The sequence below is a fragment of the Limulus polyphemus genome, unplaced genomic scaffold (assembly GCF_000517525.1).
Source record: "Limulus polyphemus unplaced genomic scaffold, Limulus_polyphemus-2.1.2 Scaffold90, whole genome shotgun sequence".
NCBI lineage: Eukaryota > Metazoa > Arthropoda > Merostomata > Xiphosura > Limulidae > Limulus > Limulus polyphemus.
In genome coordinates, this window is record NW_013665700.1 from 634,259 (window position 1) to 656,076 (window position 21,818).

Consider the following 21,818-nt stretch of genomic DNA (forward strand, 5'->3'; position numbering starts at 1 on the left):
GCTTTTAGTTGTGTGGAACTCGAAGTTATAATTTGCAACAGTCAATCCTACTACTAGGTTTAAAGTAGTTCTATAGGTGTTCGGTTCTAGTGATTAGTTGCCTCATTTAACCATCCTTTAGGTGAACAGCATTAAATTATATGTCTGGCAGGGTCGTTGGTACGTCTGTGCCATTCAGGTTGAAAATACGAGTTTTATCTTTCGTCAATAAAATATTTTTAAGAATGAAATTACTAACCCCATAATAAAAAGTTATTGCTATAAACCAAGCCTTTATTGTTTAGTGTAAAAAATGGGAATATGTATATTCAATTCTAGTAGAAGTCGCTCACGATAATTAGGTTTGTTTTGAATTTCGCGCAAAGCTACACAAGGGCTATTTGCGCTAGCTGTCCCTAATTTAGCAGTGAAAAACTAGAGGGAAGGCAGCTAGTCATCACCACCAACTCTTTGGGCTGCTCTTTTACTAACGAATGGTGGGATTGACCGTCACATTATTGCGCCCCACGGCTGAAAGAGCGAACATGTTTGATGGAACAGGGATTCGAACCTGCGACCCTCAGATTGCGAGTCAAGCGCCCTAACCAACTGGCCATGCTGGAAGGATAATTAGAAAGCCATCATCTGATATTTGGAAAATTGCATGATTTAGTTATCAGTCATTTAACAACAACAAAAAATCAGGCTCGTATGTTTTTTTAATTATAGTTCTTCACTTAAGTATTTTCAAATGTGTTTAATAAAAAAAATAACATTAAGCTCTGTGTTAAAATAATTTACCAATGATACTTTAGCATCATATTAGCTCTACTTAACAGTAGTAGGGTTGTCGCCAAACATGTGACCTTGGTGTTGTTTGCGTCTTATTTCTAAGGCACGTGACGTTTGTCCTATGTATTTCTTTAGACATTCACATAGGATACAATATACGCCATATTTTGTTTTCATTTAATAGGGATTATTTTGGGTTTGGTAGTAAGGTGTTGATTTTATGGTTTGAAACAAGTATTTCCATCTATACTCAAATTATTATACCAGATATTACTGTAAAACATGTATATTCAATTGGATTCGCAATATTAGGCATGCATTTTTATCAAATCGGTGTGTATTTTTAGGTTAATGACCCATAGATTGAGAATCGAGTGCCTTAACCACCAGGTCATGCCAATACAAAAGGAAAACATTTTTTATTAAATCAACTATAAATAACACAATCTGCTTACTTGCATTTAAACACTGGAAGGTCGCCTTCACTGGATTCGTGAACTGATTAAAATATTTTCATTCCCCTTGTCAACCAACTTCTTGTGATCTTGGGTAGCACTATTTAAAACCAGTGTTTCTTACTTAATGGGAAGCATCAAATTTACCCATAGTAACCAGTGCTACATACATGACTTGTCATTCTCAATTAACATAGAGGAGGTTTTAACCTGTACCTTCATCTAGCCCACAAGTGAAGGGCACTGATGTCTTCTATAACCTTGTACAATGTGCAACACAGCAGACAGAGCAGGTATTATCTCTAGAAAACAACAAAGAAGCAAAGGAAGCTGGAATGAAGTCAACTTAATGGTTTTCTAGAACATGTAAAATGAGTAAGGTAGAAATCACACGGCATGCCTGCATATCACACTTCCTCCTCCAACACTCTTTTTCAGACTTGTTCTCAAGCCAAAAGTTAAATTTCACTTGAAAACCAATTACCTTTACACTTGCAACATGGTCAAGAAGTGTGTTAACTTTCTCTCATCCCTGTAAAAGCTTAAACGCAACATGGTTGACACAACTCTCAAACAATGAAATATAACTTACAACTCAAGCTCTCTCTTTAACAAGATTTTAAAACAATGGGTAATGAAATACAACCCTTTACAATTCCATAATATAAATTATAATACATTAAAACAGTTTAGATAATAAAATAATATATCTTTAAAAATATACTACCAAACAAAATTTTTAGTACATTAATATCACTTAGTACAAATATTCCCTTAAATAATAAAATGAAAGACCCTTTGAGACAAAAATATGCTAAATAAATTCTTTAAAAAGATCACAAGTAAACACACACAGCTACACTGGGAGGGGTATAACCTTAGCATTACCCACTAGCTTCAGTTACTTCCACTTCGCTTACCACACTTATAAATATCCCAATGTAAAGCTGGATAGTTAGTAGCCCATAATTGCGAAACAACACTGGAACTTAATCTTTTCTCAAACAGATAACTTCCTAAGTTAATTCTGTCTGATTTATGGAGAGGAAACAGATTATTTCATATGTAATGTCTATAATTTAGTTACGCAATAGTGATGCACTAGAATTCACCCATAGTAAGCCACAAGACATCATTTGTGTATACAGAGGGGCTGTTATACTCTTTTCTATATACATTCATGCAGTCCACTATTAATTGGCTTGATCTAGCCAACATATAAAACTCTACCATGGAACATTAGCTCACCAGTTGCACAGGTAAAACTGATAGATCATTTCTGCAGGTATTCTGTGGTGTGGATTATACCCAAATGAAGAAATAGTGCAAAGGTTTTTACAATTTAATATATGGAAGAAGTTAATCTCTTCTTTTAATATAGTGAGATTGTTCACTTATGTTGGTAATGTGGAATTGTGGGATACTGCTCTGTCTCCAAATTTAGCTATTAACACAATATTTCCTGTCTTGGTCCAGTGAAGAAGTTCGTCACTATTCTTCTCTAAAGTTCAATGTTTCTTTAAGAAGAATAGAAGCCAGCCAATACTGTAATATATGGGGTGTTGAAAGATATGCTAGCATTGTATGCTTGTCTATAATTCAGTGTATTTCATTCTTTGTTTGCACTTGCATCAGTTTTAGTTTTCTTGCTGCCTATCTTCATTATATTTTTCTGTAAGCACTTCTTTGTGAAACTCTCATATTGTGGTATTTTGGTTTACCTGTGAATACCACTGACAAAGCTAGAAGGTTTAGATTTTGGTGCCATGACAAAGGATTTATTTTTGGAACATCTATTTTGAACACACTTCTTTGTTACATTTATTTTCTGTTCGCTGGTGAATTCTGTAAATTTTGATTTAGGAAAGTTGTTTTCTAAGACCACATAGTACTTACAGAGGAGAAGAGAAAGCCATAGTTGAGATGATTGCACAGTCAGGGAGTTTGGAATAGACTAGATGAATCTGTTCTTGGATCAAGAGTCCTTGCCAATTGATTCACACTATCAACCTGACCTTGGGACTAAGAGGTTGAAGAATGGAATCCACTCTTTCAATTTGTCCTCGAGAATAAGATATTGAAAAATGGATTGGGGAGACGGACCATACATCTTTAGTTATTTTGCACATGCAGGAACATAGAATGGCAAGAATGGGTCACAATGGTGATGACTAGTTTAAGCAATCTGATACCATTTGAAATGGTCATTATGGGACACCTAGACACACAATGAATAGCCCAGACATTGTTAGGCACTGTTCAAGATTGTAGGTAACCATGGAGGGAGGTGAAGTACATGTGGTAGGTGATATCTGCTAGGGAAAATCATAATATTATAATGTAATCAGCGGGTCTAACTACTTAATACTCCTCTGGAATTCAAGTGGAAACAGATTTCCTATCTATTTGTGGCAATTTTCAAGTGGAAACAGATTTCCAAATTACCACAAATTGATAGGAAAGAGAAATTTTGGTACTGTGGCTTCAGGATTTATTGTGGAATTTTTTGATTCAATGTGTACGTGCTAATCCTTGCGTAACCTCTTGAGTTTAATGAGTTTAAAAGAATAATTCGTACGATTAGAGTAGCATCTACCATTATTAGCGGATCTACCTATCTAATTCTTGTCTCGAAATAAGTTTCCTCCTGAAAATACTACTCTCCAACACAGGTTTAAGCATTTAACCTCTAATTTTATTCAACTCTACCAAGATTATGCCGAGTCAATAATGCAGGGTATTGATTCAGTATAGATCACATAACTAACATAGTTGCTACAAGATATAAACAACTTTCTTTACCCTGACCTTATACATCCAAGCATAAGCCTAAACCTTTATCGCACCAAAGAGATTTAAAACTGTATATGCTATCTCTGAATTTGCTCAAATGCTATACTAAATTTTCTTAACTTATCTTTCCACATTTAAGAACTGGTCAACTTTTGTTTGTTCTCTTCACACACCCTCAACTTCCCGTCTTCCTGTCCCTTGCAAGGTTAGCTATTTAGCAGACTTACTTTAGCAAAGTCATTCACATATACTATAATGGATTAAAAAAAAGGTTGCACTCGGCATTTTTTCAATTTTGTGGTAAATACAATTTGTTTGAATTAACTAGAATGTATAACAATGATAGTTTCGTTTCTTTTCATAGAATATTCAATAAGGATTATTATGAAAAATTATTTTATAAATTTACACAATAACTACGGATTATGCATAATTCTATGTTCTTGACTTATATAATCAAACACAAACCTAGCCTTCCAAAGTTATCATTTTATCCAACTCTAACATAAATTAAGCAGTGTCAGTTGTTTTCACGATATGCTTGTTGACTTTTATAGATTACATAATGAACAGAGTCTCCATAGGATATTAATAACTTGCTTTATTCTGACCTTACAAACACCGATGTTAATATAGGCATTTATCCATCATAGAGACTTAAAACTACATCTGGAATATCTGGCTTTCTTCAAATTCTATACTAACTTTTATTAAATTATCCTTCCTCTAGTTTGCCACCTTTATAAGCAATAAGTCTATATATTTAAAATCCTAGGTTCCATTCCCTACTGTGGACACAACAGGTAGCTCAATGTGGCTTTGCTCTAAAACAAACAGAAAATCCCTTTATAAGCCACTTATCTTAAGACTAGCCAGTGGGCACACTTTCTTTAGTAAGGCCACTCTCAAACACTATGGTGGATTGAGACTGATAAAACTAGAACAGATACACTAGCGGTCATATATTTACACAGGCTGTGCTATTGTTCTGTGGACATCAAGCTGGAACTTGCCATGTACAAAATTAGACATAAGTTTGCGTGTTGTGTTTCTAATCTATAGTAATTTAAAGTATTAATTTTCTATAATTCAATACGTATTTTACTTATTTATAGTTTTATCTATATTAGTATATGACATTAAATATCTTAAATAGTAATTAATACATTGGTTAATTGTGAAATACAAGGTATATAAGTGTTACATCTGACAGTTCTGATTCCATGATGAGCAATATCGTTAAACAGGCCCAAACTCGTCTGGTGTCCTTAGGCTGATGGCCGAAAACATCACTAGGAAATGATGACCTAGGGCAGAGTTGTCATAAAGCGTTTTCGTAGTTTGCCTGTTACTCATACTTAAGAATATATATTTTTAATTGTTATTGTTATAGAATTTTAGTAGTTCTTCTGGTAGAAGTTATTACAGAATTAGTGATCTCCAAAAGAAAAATGAGGGAATGCTAAGATTCTGCATGGGCTTTATTTATGAGGTTGATTATAAAACATACATCAATGCACTTCCTTTGTCACGAATGGATATATGACTGGATAGATTGGAAAGCACTTGATGGTTCAGATCTTGATCTGCCTTCCAGTTATTGGCAGGTTGAAATGGAATTAATATTCAGAAAATACCTTATGGCATTTTCAAGATACTGGTCAAATTTACACTCAGAGGGCTGCAATGTGAAATATGTTTTATCTGTACAGATGACATTTCGGTCGAACTTTCAGATCATTGCTAAGACCTTTGGAATACTATTTGAATGCAGAAAAGATTTAGGATTGATAATTTAAACCGGGAAAGTGTGTGTTCACGTGTACATTAGTGGAACGTTTTGGTCATACAATAGGCAGTAATAGTATTCATTAATCGTGTGATGATTGCAATGGTTAACACTGGCCTCAACCTGATACCAAATGAAAAGTCAGCAGTTCATAGGTTTCACATCATATGATTGTCATAATTGTAACAGCTATTAATTTCGCCCCTCCATAACTAGTAGAATGTCTTTATTTAGGTATCTTCAGGTAATTTTTCTAAATTTTCGTGCAAATGTTTTTCAAGTATTAATTAAACTCTTGGTAACCAGATTTTAAAAGGTAGTAAGCATATACTAATCATTATAATTAGGTGAAGGTTGCATATAGTAATGGCTAAAAGCCATCTCTTTGGGTTAAGGTCTATGTCCAGTCTGATGTGAGGCAACCCCATCCGAAGGGATAAAACAGATACATATGTGGCGTTTTCAGGTAAAACCAATTTCCCTACAAGTATCAGATAGGCAAATCCGCGAATACAACATATTCGATCAAGAAGTAAGGGGAATGTTCTGTAATAGATAATTGTACTGAGTTCCTTTAAGAGTAAGATAATGAGTATGAACAAATTTGAATTAATAAACAAAATATTTATTACAACTAATAAATGGAAACACAGTGTACATACCTTTGTAGACGAAATTACAGTCCTTTTTACTAAGCTTTCTCACTTTCAGAATTAATCTCCCTTGAATTAAACACATTGTTTTTAAAAAAAGAAGTCTTAACTTGATGACCTCTTAGTAGAAACTGGCTAAAAAAAGTTTATCTCATTTCAATAGCTAAACTCGCTTTCTTTGTCCAGCTAACAACATCACTTCATCATCATTGTTCCTTCGCAGCATTGGTTAGTTGTTAAATTTAATCAACATCATTATCAACATATCACAAAGGATACAACAGTTCCAATCCTTTCAACCCAAGCACTGTATGTTATTGCATTAACTTCTATGGTAGAAGCGACTAGAACAAGGTAATCTTAAAGACTTTCTGTAGCACCTGTTGCTGCCATTACAGCATGGAGACAAGTAGCTTAACAATCTTAAAAACTGCACACTGAGGTAGGTAATAGATGTATAATTTACTCACATAACGTACATGTACAAATTGGTACAAGTTAGGAACTTTTCTACTATATATGTTATTTGGAATATGTCAATTAGTCGATGTAGTGTAGATTTTGATTAGGTTATGCTACACTTGAGTCCATTTCCTGATTGGAAAATGTGATATACCATTTTTTTTTTCTGTGGAGTTCTGATTAGAAAGTTTTACGAGCCTCAACAGCCAGTTTAAGTACAGGCATTTAAGAATCTAGCCAGTTTAGTAAAATAAAAACTTACACGAACACAATTGTTGTTAATAATGATATGGTTTTATTTGTTGGCGTTTGTGTTTGTTTCTTTTCTTTGCTGTCTAAGCAGTGGTTAAAGTGAGATAGTGTGCATATCGTTAAGAAATAAATGGTGGTATAAGATACGGATATAAAAAGTATACCTACGCCAATATGATTTTTGCACGAATATACGTTCGATTTTAGTGCCTCTGCAATGTTAACGCGTGTATGTTTCACACCAGTCCATCCCGACCCCTTCCAAACACGCGCATGCTGGTATAATTTCCAAAACAATTTAAATACTGTGTCCAATCTTACTTTATTCTATGCTCTAACATTTATGTGACTTGCGTTCTTGCAGATACTTTTAAATTTCTCAGTTGGATATTAGCGTATCTGAATACAATGTTATTAGCAGTTTTTGGCCAATTTCTCCATGAAAGCCACACGCTTTCTGCATTGAAGATGATACACACTTTGAGTGGATGGAAGAATTCGGGCGAGATTTCAGTGTTAATTTATATTGAGCCGACTGGCATTAAGTGAAAGGCCTTTTGGTAAGTGGCATACGACACACAAAAGTGTACAGTTGAAATCATCAGTGTTATTATATATACTCTTCATACCGAAATCCACATTTAGTTCAGTGAAGAAAATATGATCAAAGCTATTATCAGTCTTATTGTACTATGAATCCCACTAAGTGCCAATTAAAAGATAACTGGAACGCGATATAATCAGTCACGTGACATGTTTTTTAATAATAAAGTTAAAATATCAGAAAAACACAAGAATGGATAGTCTGTTTTTACAGCTTGATAATTTCGCTCTTTATCTCAATTGGCAGAGCACTCGTCTAATGTGTGGGAGAGGTCTGGGGCTCTAATCGAAGCCGAGGAAATAATAAAATTAAAATGACCACCACAATATTGGACTAGTTATGCGTAGCATCAATTGTTTTATCGCTACCATTATGAGATGCTAACTGGAAAATATGTTAGGCACCTTATTCTAAGAAGGGAACGACCACAAAATTCAAAGAACCTGCTAGTGGCTCAATGTTATGTATGAGGACTTACAAAGCTGAAAACCGGGTTTCGATACTCGTGGTGGGCACAGCACAAATAACTTATTTTGCAATTTTGTGCTTAACTACAAACAAATAATTTGCATAACAAATTTTTAAATTTTATTTCACTCAACTTTAGTTTGTACAACTTCTTTAGGAGCAATCTTATAATTAAATTTCGAGCCAAAAAGTTTAAATATAAAGTCGCTTCTGAATAGGTTGTAAAAACAGAACGTGGAGTTTATAGGTGTTTTCTTCATAGTATAATTCTTCATCGTGCTATTTTAACTACAATTGCTAACTTTGGACTCTATAGAGTTAAAAAACAATTGCTACTTCTCAGAGAAAATTTAATATTGCGGCTATGGTTACACGCTAGATGAGTTTTCAGCAGCGCCCAAAGCACAGACCTTCCTCCCTTTAATTATAGAATCCTGTCACGGCACGTTTGTCAGCGCACAGTCCAAGAAGCCTGACGCCGTCCCAAATTACTAACCGATCATAGAGAACGAACCGGTATGAAGCAACCTACTGCTATTATATATATATATATATATATATATATTGTTTATTTATTTATTTAAAGAAGACATATATTTGTGTGTCTCATACTAATTGCTTAATCATTAAAAGTATATCATATGGTTGCAATAATGACGTAACAGTTATTTAGTAATTTCTGTGCTTATTAATGTCACCATATTTGTTCTAAAGCATGTGTATGTATATTTTACATTTTGATGAAGGCGAAGTTGACTAACACAATATGTATAAAATTCCAAATAATCATTGAAAGTAAGTATATTTGTTATGTAGTTTAACATTTCAAAAAACACAAAATGATGTTCATATTAAAATCTATTCTTGTTTCAAAATTAGCCTAAATGATGTTATCCAATGGTAAAGCTATTTCGTAGATTATTAAAAACATAATATTAAAAAATCATATCAACTTGCTCATGAATTTTTGAATCTTTAGAAATTTTTAAAATTCCTCTCTGGTATTTTATATTAGTTAACATAAATTAATAAAAGTTAAAAATGGCTTCGTATATAACAAAGAAATAAGAATTTATTATTTAAATTAAAGTATAATACTGTTAATTATTAAACACCAACTTAATCTTTTATATTAATATATTTTTTATATGACACCAAATCAAAAATAGGTTCTATTGTGCTCGATCAATATATTATCTATGATCTGAAATATGTTAAATACCTGGTATTAAGTTACTTCTTTATAATTAAATCGAAATATAATTATATTATACTACGAAAATGAAGTTCTACGTATAAGAATATAATTGTAGATAGGAAATAACAAAACTAAGAAAGAACTATTTTTGGTCGATCACTGGTTGTAACAAAGATAAATAATTTTATTTAGCCGCATAACCTACTGTATATTAATCGATTTTGGTATTTGGTGTATTGTGAGTCGAGTGAAGGATACAAGTTTTGTAAGTTTATGCAGTTGTTTTTAACATTGATTTCATTTTTGCATTGTATTGATTATTTAATATTTTTTTCTTTGAAAGTTTGATTGCCAATTCCTACCGTTATAGGCCCAAATTTGTTATTTTGAAGTATTAACCTTAGGCCTAACAATAACATTAGTAACACAGTAGGCCTAACTAGCTTAATTCAACTTTCAAGCCAACGTGAGCATTCGTTATCGTGCTAGTACTACTACAGCAAGTTGAAACGGGTATCTTGGTCATACAGTAACTGAGTAAGTAAGGTGGCGTAATCTTGTCTCGGGTTGAATAACTGATAATGTGTGATAATTGAATTTGTTTGGGCTTTGTATTACTAGTAGTAGTATTAAGTAAGCTAGATTTAATTTGAAAATAACTTGAAAATAACATTGAAAACATTTAGGGAGTTGGAACTGACACTTGACAGTGGGAGACACCATTGGTTTCCACATTCAAAATTAGTAGATTTATATAGCAATATGAATTATGTAATTAATAATTAATGAAAAACAATTAATAGTTGTACCTATAAATTTACCTTTTGCACTACATGAATGTCTCCTTGGAACAGTGCTAAGAAAATTGCTTTGCCTGGTAACCTGAGACATTGCATGAAACTTATAACAAGGTGAGATAAAAATATAATGTAGCCCTAATAAAGTAACTTCAATTTAATTTTAAAAATTCATATCTGTGAATTTATATTATATTGATAAATAAAATGAAACTGTCAACAACCAAATGTTAAAAATCAAGTATGAACTTTGTATTCAGCCAACTTTAGGTCTATTCTTGCCTGATCGAACAATGGAACTTTATTGTCACTCTTATAGTGCAGCCACGTTACCAAAGTGAATTTATATTATATTGATAAATAAAATGAAACTGTCAACAACCAAATGTTAAAAATCAAGTATGAACTTTGTATTCAGCCAACTTCAGGTCTATTCTTGCCTGATCGAACAATGGAACTTTATTGTCACTCTTATAGTGCAGCCACGCTACCAAATTGCAAACGTGTTTTTACAAAATTGAGAATGAACCATAAATCTTCGAATTCATGGTTCGGACGCAATAACCACTAAGCAACGCCCAGCCCATCTTTATATATCTTTGAAGCATTTGTGATGATAATTCGTGATTTTAATCAGTTGGATATCATGCTGTCAGATGGAAATGGGAATGTATATATCAGTTTATGAATTATGTAGTATGGACCACATAGTTTATTGTATGGCTTTGTTTTTTCAAATTCAATGACTAAAAAAAGTATTTAATAATGGTTTTAAAGTTGCATTTGTATGTTTTAAAATAGGAAATGGTTCTGGATACAAAAAACAACAACACTCGAATAAATGTAGAGCATGAAGAGAGCTCTCATTTGATGTGTCACTGACTCTTATTGGTCAAGTACCCACTCGCAGATGCCCTGTTTTTGGTGCTAACATTTGCTCATTCATCTTTGCAACATGGTGAAGGAATGTTTAGTGATCATGGCAGCCTTATTATAGTGTATTTACAACTAATGGGAATATGGTTGCCTTGAAATAAACAGTGAAAACTCAGCATGTAATAGTCCTGTAGATATTTTTCACTTGTTTGGTGTACAATAATTTAGTATTTTGTTTATGGGAGACATAAATTTCCAACTGCGACTTTGCACTTAGACAGTTCGATGGCTGGGAACTATAATTGTCTGAGATCTCCTACTAATAGTAATAATAGCATTAGAGATGGTATATGTATTAGCCCTACGTGTGCTATATCTAGATTTATGTGATGGCCCATTGAAAATACAATTTCCTTCAATACTTCAGAAAAATTAAACAAATGCATCTCTAATGCAAATGTAAACTTGTACTCCTGAGTTGGCAACATTTTTGTGGCAAGACAAGATATCTGAAACACTTAAATCTTCAAATATTACCTTACCTACTATGCGACTTTCACATAAAAGACTTCTTGAAATAACATATGAAATGAAATATTTAATTTTGAGGTTCAAGTGTTTCAGACCTCTTGTTTTGTTGCTAAAACATTGCCAACTCAGGTATGTAAATATATTTTTGTGTTAGAGATGTGTTTTGTTGTATTTATTTTAGTATTTCTTGAAATATTGAAGAAAATTGCCTTTGCAATGAGACATCACACAAATATGTATAGGACTTGCACTGTTATAGGGCTGATATACTTAACATAATGTTTTGGGACAACATGGGACCTATTGGTCCAATTTGGCTGTTCCATCCTCTAAATTAAACTAAATCTATTAATAAATAAATTGAAAACAAATCTTAAAGCCAGCCCTTATCATTCATATACTTATCAAGCTTTCTCTTAAACTCGCTTAAATTTACTGCTTCCACAACATCTGAAGGCAACCCATTCCAAAGGCCAACCACCCAGTTAGTAAAATAAAACTGCCTTAGCTGAAGATTACTCCTACCCTGCCAAAATTTATATTTGTGTTCTCTAGTCCTACTATTCTCACTGTTAAGTATGAAAAAAAAGATGATGCATGAACACTATCAATTCCCTTTACAATCATAAACTAACCCTCTAAGTATGGACCTGGTAATTTTGACCAATTTTTAACCACCATGTAACAATGAAACTGAGAGTGCCATAACTGAATTTACAGAGTGTATCACCACAAAATTTGACAAGCCTTAAGTAAGCACTACAAGTCTGCTGTACACACATTTTTCAATAAAATATTGTTACTAAATATTTGTAGGTTTACGGGGCATTTTGATTCGGTGTGAGTGAAAGGTGATTTTCATACTAAGAATAAAAATACCTCTTTTCATCTTATAGTTTTCAGGTTTTATTTGCATAACGTCTAAAATTTCCTAAATGAATTACAAATTTTTGTAACACAAGTTTATAATATATTTACCCTAACATTAACAGTAGCTGAATCATCAGTATGCAAAAAAATGAAATTATGAAATGAAATGAACATACCTTTTCTTTCAGTACATAATTATTTTCTAGATCTTGAATTGATGTTATCACGATTTCAACTGCTTACCTTTTCACATGTAGTTTATTTTCAATTTTATAGTTCTGTTGCCTGGCTTGTATGATGTACAGTTTATCCATCCCTGAAAAAAACAAACAAGTCACAGTGCGAAGACATTAGCAGCTTCCCATACACCAACCTGCTGCATACATGAAGTTCTGTACTTGTCACCTAGCAAGCTAATCCTTGATAAAATTTTATCTTAAATTCTTCAATGAAAAAAAAAAATCACTTTAAAATATACATTTTAAGGCATAATTCACTAAAGTAGAGTGTCCAGAAATTTGGCTTACCAACATGTTACACAGTCAAACTTTTAGTTTAATGTCTGTTGCTGCCAATTTCAAAAGGATTGCTAGATTTTGAAAACAAGCTTGTTCTGTTGGTTATAAACATGCATTAAATAAGATGAAATGGTTTTGGAAACTGCCTCGGAAGTTAAAGATAGATGGCAGGGCTTCTGTTGTGGTTTCAAAACATGTAATTGTATCTCTCTAAACAGAGAATTTAGGACTTGAAATTATGTATTGGACCTTGGAATTATTTACAGATTGTGCCTACATAGACAGTGTACATGTTCTGTTATTGAAATTATACAAGTTAAGAGGGGAAAATTGAAAGCATTTGTAGATGGAGAATTTTTTAATATTACCTTTTGAAATTGAAAATTAAAACTTAAATAATATAAAAATTTGGATTATAAACTCCATTTTAATTTTATTGACATACATAAGTAATTGTAATAGTTGTTTAGTTAAATTTTGAAAGTAACTGTGTAACTAAAATATTGTGATGTGTAGAGGAGCCATGTCTGTACCTAATCTTACTGACACAGGTCAAAGGCCATGCCATCTCATTTGTAGACTCACATTCAAAATGTTATTGAATTACCCTTTTACTAATATATGTCAATAAGTTTGATATCAAATTGTAGATTATAATTCAAGTTTTAGTATTATACATTAGTTAACTTCTTAATTTAAAAGTAAGTATTAAAAAAAACAAATATCAATTTTTGTGTGTCACATGGTATGTTGAGTGCAGCATTGGTTCAAATTAAATGTGTATGATGTCTAAATACAAAGTCTATAGTTTTGTATGAATTCGATACTCAAATTACTGATATTGACAAGCTAGAATATAAAATAAGAACCTCCTGTCTTTTCTGTTTTCCGAGATATTAATATATTTATTGAATCAACCAAGGTGGCCCTGCCTACTTCTTCCATTTTTGAAAATACTTTCTTACGTACACCTACTTCACCCAATAACATGTGTATAACCAATTGAGAGTGCAGAGTTTCCCCCAGTGGTTTTCTCAGCCTCTGGGACGTATTTGCTCAGGAAACTTTCTTTTCATGCTAGTCTTCAAGCAGTAAGGTAAGACATCAGTGAGCTCGAAAAATTATATTTTCTTAGACTCATATACAGCTTAGTCACTAAGTTTGATAAATTATAGTGGAATTCTGTGGTATTGATATAGCAATTTATGCTTTTTTTGTTATTTCAAAATGCATATATAAAACCTAAAAAAGTTTGTTTTATATCTTCCATGTACAAAAGTTGATAAGGCTTAGCAACTTACAACAAGCAACAAACGAGTACAAAGTTTGTAACTAGAAGAAATAATTGAAATTTAAGAACTGGTTTGTAAATAGTAATAATGAATATGCTTATATAATGTATTATAACTAAAATGCGATTGTATTTTCCAAGACAGGTCACTTTGTAAAGGCCAGTGTTATATTCTTGGACATGGTAACACGAGTGCATGTGTACCCCGTCATTGCAACCTTTGAAATGTTAGTCAGGCATGACTGAAAGGTCAATAAAATAATAAATATATAGAGATGTATAATGTTATGAGATTTTTCCTATTTAGACTAAACATTTATGTTTTCGTGGTATAATTTGTAGTCATTCTAGAATGAAAAAAGCATAACTTATAATATTTTCTAAATATTTATAGTGGTTACGAGGTCAGTAAATCGACCAAACCCATACAGAGATACAACAGTGAAAATAACATATAAAATATAAAGTTTTTTTCTAAAAAAACATTTGATAATTATCAGGATATTATAAAGATTTTTGAATGTGAAATTTGAAAATTTTCTAATGTATAAAAGTATTTTTAATTTTAAAATCAAAGTTACTTTGCATGTTGAATAGATAACATTCGAAAAATATAGTGCATGAGCAGATCATTACTTAAAAAAAATCTTAAAACTTGATACAAATATCTGATATATTGTATATGAAAGCCTTGTAATGTTTACTGATAATATGCACAATTTGATGAAGATTTGTTTACTGTATTAAAAGTTATAGCATGAAAACTATAACAAGCACAAAATAGTTATGAGGTCAGTTTCTGGGACCGATCCCGTAGTGATAGAGTTAAAGGGTTAAGTTGTCCATATTCAGTTAAAAATTGCTGAGATATGTTAAAAAATAAGCAATCTCTGATTTTACATTGATCATAATACAAAGTTTATTTACATTTCTTACATTTATATGGATAATTTATCTTGACATTGGGCTTGAAGATTGAAGCACGAAGATCTTGGTAGTATAAATGTTCCAAAATTCTGTTCACATGGAACAAAAATTCTTCATTGTTCTTTGGCAAAACATTCAACTACTACTTCATTGAAAGACATTTAACAAGTGGTCCATATAGTCTCTATATGGTGTGTTAATCTAAACATTCATTTATTGTGAAAGTTATAAAGAAAAGAAACTCCCAGAGTCAGTGTGCAAACTGGCATGAAAGTCATAAGTACCATTCATTTTCAAAACTATGTACTCTGGTAGCAACAGTCTTGCTGATGTTAACAGAAACTGATAAGATGGCCACCAAGAATCATGTTACAGTCAGTGCTGACCATGAGTTAAAATATCTGCAACTAAAATGTGCCAAAATTTGGAACTAAAATGTAGAAACTATTTGTACGAATGTGGATTAATGATATGGTATCATATGTAACAAACATTTAGATGTGCAAATTCTGAAATACTCTTAAAGATCATTAGATAGTTGCATCATTGGACATAACTTGTAATAAGTATGTGGTATAGTAATAGAAACCTAAAGTTGGACAGTATCCAAAACAATGGTGGCAACTTGTAGAAGTCAAAAGAATGTTGGTTCCTTTTTTCCCTGTAGAAACCAATCATGTTCACATTGAATGGGTTGGTGGTATTAACATTTATTTATGCTTTTATTTTTGAGTGAACCAGCTCTTCTCAAAAACTGGCACATCTTGAGCCAATATATTGAAAAATGGGAGTGTTATTACAACAGAAACTGTCAGAATACACATTTAGGTATATTCTGGGTTCTGTTTGAATGGAAATGTAAGAGTAGGACAGTGTGTAAAATATGAATAGTGGGAAATATATAAATCTGGGTGTCGAGAAATCTGGAATTTCTTTTCAGAACTAAATAAACTAATCATATCTAGTTGCATCTGAAGTAGTAAATATTACTTAAGAAAGAACTAAGTTAAGGAATATAAAACTAATGCTGACAACCCTGGTAACAGTACTTGAAATGAATGGCTTACAGCCCTAGACACAATATAACACATAATGGTATCCACCATTAATCTTAGTAGGCTGATAATCTAAAATATTTCCATGGAATTTTCATGAACTGAAAGTGGCAGATATGTGGGAGAAGCTTCAGAAATATCTAATTCTGCACTAAAATTCAATCCCTGGTTCTGAAGCTCTGGTAGAAGACAGTTCCATTTATAGATAGAAAATAAACTTTTTGTGTTTTATTAAGTTAATTTATATTTTCATCAATGTACTGAACATTAAATGGTCATTATTTCTCTAAGATGTGTGTTATAAAAACTAAATTGACTGAGAACGTACAGTGAAGTTATCATTATGAATCTCCATTGATAAAGTGTCATCCAATTTTGTTTTAAATATGTTAGGAAATTTACTCAAAATGTCCAGTGAAGATGATGAGGGATATGTTCTTCGTGTTCGTGGACTTCCGTGGTCAGCAACTAAAGAAGAGATAATGAATTTCTTCTCCGGTATTTCCTTTTTATTGAATATCATTATATGTATAATATTTTATTTTATTAGGTATTTGATGTAAGAGTTTTATGAGGTACTTATAAATTTAGTTGTGAAATACATATATATTTAGAAAGTTGTATTTTGATTGAAGTAAGCACAAATATTGTTTAGCCATTGGTGTACTTGGTAAAAATACAGTCCCTTTTCATTTTATGCTCATGGTGGTACGTAAACACGTAGGCATGAGGAAAGTAGAAATGTGCTATCTAGAAAAATGCATTGAGCAGCACAGTAATCAATCTTTAATTGTGGCCAAAGGCAAGAAAACCGATTTGAAAATGTGTCAAAGTTGCAAGAAATTGGAGATCATTGGATATAGTTTGATATAAACAGTAACTCTGCTCATATTATGCAAATATTTGTAATGTTAAAGAGTAAATGTTTTTTATTTCTTTGTTGTAATGCATCACTTTAACTACTCACGTGATTCACATATGCAAATTAATTTGTGTATGTTAATCACCACAAAGGTTGTTTTTTTTCTCAGAAAAAAAAGGCTTGTACTTAGCTGGCCTACTTAATTTTTGAGACTAGGCTTCTGCTAGTGAGTGTCTAAGTTTCCACTTGTGACTTTCAGTTGTGACTGCATTCGAAGTCACATTCACCTTTTGTGACTATACATAGTTATTAAAAGAAAAGTGGATTTAGTTAGGAATAACAGGTTTGGATTATGGTGTAGTAGGCTCTAATTTGACAACTTCACAGATTTTTAAAAATATTTTGTTCAGTTTTTTTCAAATGTAGCAAATAGAGATGAAACATTTATTCTCACCAGTGCATTAAATGTCTGCCAAAGGACTAATAAAATTAATCATTCATTTTCATTGCTCTCTTTTATAAAAGGTATTATTATTAATTTTTTTCAATATAAGCTTTTATGCATTCTACAAGGTGTGAAGATTTGTGGAGGAGAAGATGGTATACATACAACTTTGTCTCGAGAAGGAAGGCCAAGTGGAGAAGCTTATATTGAAGTTTATGGTGAGAGTGATGTGAAAAGAGCATTAGAGAAACATAATGACCATATGGGACATAGATATATAGAAGGTAAGAAAAATTATTATTACTTTATTAGATAAGTAACTCTTGGAACTAGCTATGAGCAACTTTAGTCTTGTAGAAAAATTTCATTCCAACTGTCACAGCTATGAAAAAAATTATTACTAAATGCAGGGTTGTAGCTACAGTTGGCAGGGTTGCCCAGGACTTGTTCTGTCTGGCAAGCACTCTTGTGCAATGTGACTACTGCTGCCTGGCACTAATTATCATTGATAAAAAGTTCACCATAGGCATGAAAAATGTAACAGTATAGTTTACTTCACAATTACCTTGTAAGAAACAAACACTTTTCCTGAAAAGTCATGAAACAAGTAACCAGAAGAAAATTCCATAGGAAAAAATCTACATGCAAAATTGAACAAACGATCCATGTCATGCTAATTCACTTGTACTTAATGTGGCATATTGGACAATGTCATCCGCAGTGGATACCATACAATGCCAGTAAAGTTTATGTGGTGTGTAAAAATATTGTCAAAATTTTATGGGTATCTAAAATATAAAAGTATATCAGTGTGTGTTTTGCATAAAAACTTTTTTAACTTTCATTGTGACTAATTTGTATCACTTACCTGCTGTTAAAGATAGATCAATCAGAAAAATGAAACTCAGCCTAGAGTAAAATTTATCTCTGCCTTTATTTTTTTTAGACTCGTCATTCACCTCATAACACTTGTTTGCCTAGTGACTACTCATGTGGAGTGTTTTATTGGACTTTCTGAAGGAATTTACAAATTTTCAAAGTCATTAAAATTATTCATGTGAAAGTAATAGCCATTATTTTTTTGCCTGGCCAGGGGGGGGGGGTAAGATGGTGGCAGCCACAGGCACTTGCATCTATGGACTAGACTTGTTTTTACTGCCCATCACTCAAATCAACCTAGCTACAACCCTGACTAAATGTATTTCAAGTATTTTTGTATAAAATAATATTACCTCTTAACCCTATGCATACAGGAAGGTCAAAATGCGTGTCGTGACATTTTTGCAGTGTTACATTCAAAATTTATTCAAACATACTTTATTATTAACGTATGTTTATAACTTAAACATCAAAATGCAGTTTATAATTCAAGCTTTTATATTATGTAAGTTTCAGTTTCTTAATTTAAAAAAAAAACACTTAAATAAATGTTCGTCTTCTTTTCTCCGTGTCAAGTGAACATGACTGTACTCTGAATTCCACATTTTAGTTTTTCTTTCTATTGTATATGCATTTCAGAATGTCCAACCAATTAGAAACACAGATTATAGATCTTTACAAGCCAGAATATAAAATTTGAACATCTAATATTTATATTTTACTGATGTATAACTATATTTGTCCAACTTACATGAAATGCCCTATCATCTCTTCATCTTTCAAGACATTTTTATAATTCTGTCTGATATTGGAATTGTACATGTTTATAACTAATAGAGAGCAAAATTCAATGCATCACTATTTTTTCTTCCTATTTATATAATTTTTTGGTGGTCAAAAGTGGCAGTTTCCAAGAAAGTATTGTGTACTGAATGAAGTCAGTGCTCTGAGCAGTAATAGAAGTTTTTAACCTATTTATCCTTATTGCCATGGGTATCTTTTATTGCGCATGACACAGGGTTTTAGTGTCTTACATTCAAAATTCTATTAAACTACTTTTTGTTTATATTATACCAATTAGTATAGCATAAAATCTTAACTAATAATCTATATTTTAATAGTATATAAGTTTTAAGTTCTTAGTTCTATAAGGCAGTATTTAAAAAAATCCTGAATTTACCCTAGTGTGACACACATGACACATTTTCTCTAGGTATCTTCTCTATTTATCCACCTCCCCTCCAGTAACTACGGAAATTAAATGTAAGTTACTCACTATAAAATCATCATTGCTCAGATAAACCATAATTTTTATAGCCTTCAATTTTGTTTGGTTATAGAGCTATCAAATAGAAAATCAGACTCCTCCTGCGTCGCATCCTTTCTTTCAGGATTCGTTAATAGTTATGTTTAATTATATATTACCTATAACCAATATAAAGCCAAGGTTTTCATCTATCAAATGACGTATTCTATTACATTGTGTTCTGAACAGATAATCGTTAATTTCACTTCTGATACATGCTTTGTTCCCATGGGAAAGCCAACGGCTAGCTTGGATGAATTTGTAACAGCTCTTGTCTCAAAGTTAGAAAGCATAAAAGTTGTGATTGTTAGAGAAAATTGTCTGCTTTTTGCATGTTATTATTCTATGTTCTTTGGTGCATTATTTAATTAAATAAAAATTATTTAATGCACTACTACCATTAGTATAAAAAAGTAGGATTAGGTATCATTGATACTCGAAAGCAAAAAAAAATTACTCGGGTATGTACTTTATTTCTTGTTTTTCATGTCTATTCTTTATTTATCGTTATAAAAGTAACTAAAATGTAAAAATTTGGATATCTATAGGTTTGTTAAGGTTAGATTAGGTAAAATTTATAATAATAAGAATATATTAAAAATATTTCACGAGGCATGCACGCGAGCAGCTCAGAGTAGCTAGTGGGTAATGTAATTCAATTGCATAACATGAGCTGCACAATCCCCAAGTGATTTACAGCTTATAATGGTGCGAATAGTAATTAGACATGGTTCAAAGGGCAATAAAACAATAAAATTTAATTATAAATAGATGTATACTGTTACAAGTTTAAAGCTACGTAGGATAAACGAATGTAATTTCATGTTACATTTGAAGTGATTCTAGAAAGAAAAAGAGGGTAATTTAAATTTATTTCCATTTTTTTTAGTGGTTACGAGGTCAGTCAAATTGACCAACCTTGTATAGAGTTAGGGTGGAAAAACAAACATTTAAAATGTATTTAGAAGGTTTTGAGATTACACAAATGAAATTTTTGATATGAATAAAATTATTTTTAATTTTAACATGAAAATCACTTTTGCACATGGACTATTTGAAACAAATACTTGATATTTTCAAGGACAAATCTATCTTTAGTTTATTAAAAATACTTCACTAAAAATATGATTTTTTATACGTGAAAGACTTATAATGTTTACTGAAAGACTGCCAAATTTCGTGAAGATATACACACTATATTAGTAGTATCAAATCTATAAAGACTTTGAATGAGTACAAAGAGGTCATGTGGTCAGTCAAATTGACTGAGCCGTTGTTGAGAGAGTTATAGCTTAGTTAGAAAGCCATATAAATTATAGTAGTTTTGAGACATTCTGTTTTGCCGTTTGAATTATTGTTTATGTTTCAAAATATGCATGAAAACTGCATGAATTATTTTTTGGACAAGTAATATAGTATGCAAAAATAAGCCTAAGCAAAGTGGGTTCTGGAGTACAAGAAGGCATATAGGCAGTATTAAGTAGTAAATTTGTTAGGTATATTTTTTCTATTTATTTATGTAATTGATGTATATATTGTAACAAAAGAAAGTAAAATGTAAAAACTTCAAGTAATGCACGAGGAACATGTGTAGTTAGAACATTGCAAGATGTATTCTGAAACTTTGTTCACCCGAAATGCTCCACATTCCTGCTGGGTGATTTATGCCTTTTTTTGCAGTAGTTAGACTCAGTTTAAAGATAAAATTTCATAAATTTTAAAGGGACAAAAAGGAGTTTATCAGCCCATCAAGCATGTCCATTCCAGTTCCCAACTGTAACAACTCCTTTCTACTTCTTTTCTTGAACTCAATTAAATTTTCTGCCTCCACCACCCTTGAAGGCAGTTCATTCCAAAAGCCAAACACCCTGTTTGAAAAGTAATACTGTCTAATCTGTAGATGATTCCTACACTGCCAATATTTGAATTTATGGCCCCTTGTCCTATTGTTTTCACTGCTAAACACAAAAAAAGTTTGATGGATCTATATTATCAATACCCTTAATAATCTTAAAC

At 31.9% G+C, this 21,818-nt stretch overlaps 1 protein-coding gene across 5 annotated transcripts in view; it reads left to right on the top strand.

The window, feature by feature from the left end:
- The first annotated feature begins 8,676 nt into the window (after positions 1 to 8,676).
- The window catches only part of LOC106468681 (heterogeneous nuclear ribonucleoprotein H3-like), a 35,636-nt gene continuing 22,494 nt past the window's right edge, over positions 8,677 to 21,818 (top strand). For 2 of the 5 annotated variants that reach the window (XM_022397679.1, XM_022397707.1), the window contains exons 1-3: positions 8,988 to 9,042; positions 16,704 to 16,808; positions 17,746 to 17,901. In XM_022397679.1, coding sequence (XP_022253387.1) covers positions 8,988 to 9,042; positions 16,704 to 16,808; positions 17,746 to 17,901 — 316 coding nt within the window. The other 3 variants (XM_022397696.1, XM_022397686.1, XM_022397691.1) reach the window with 3 other exon arrangements.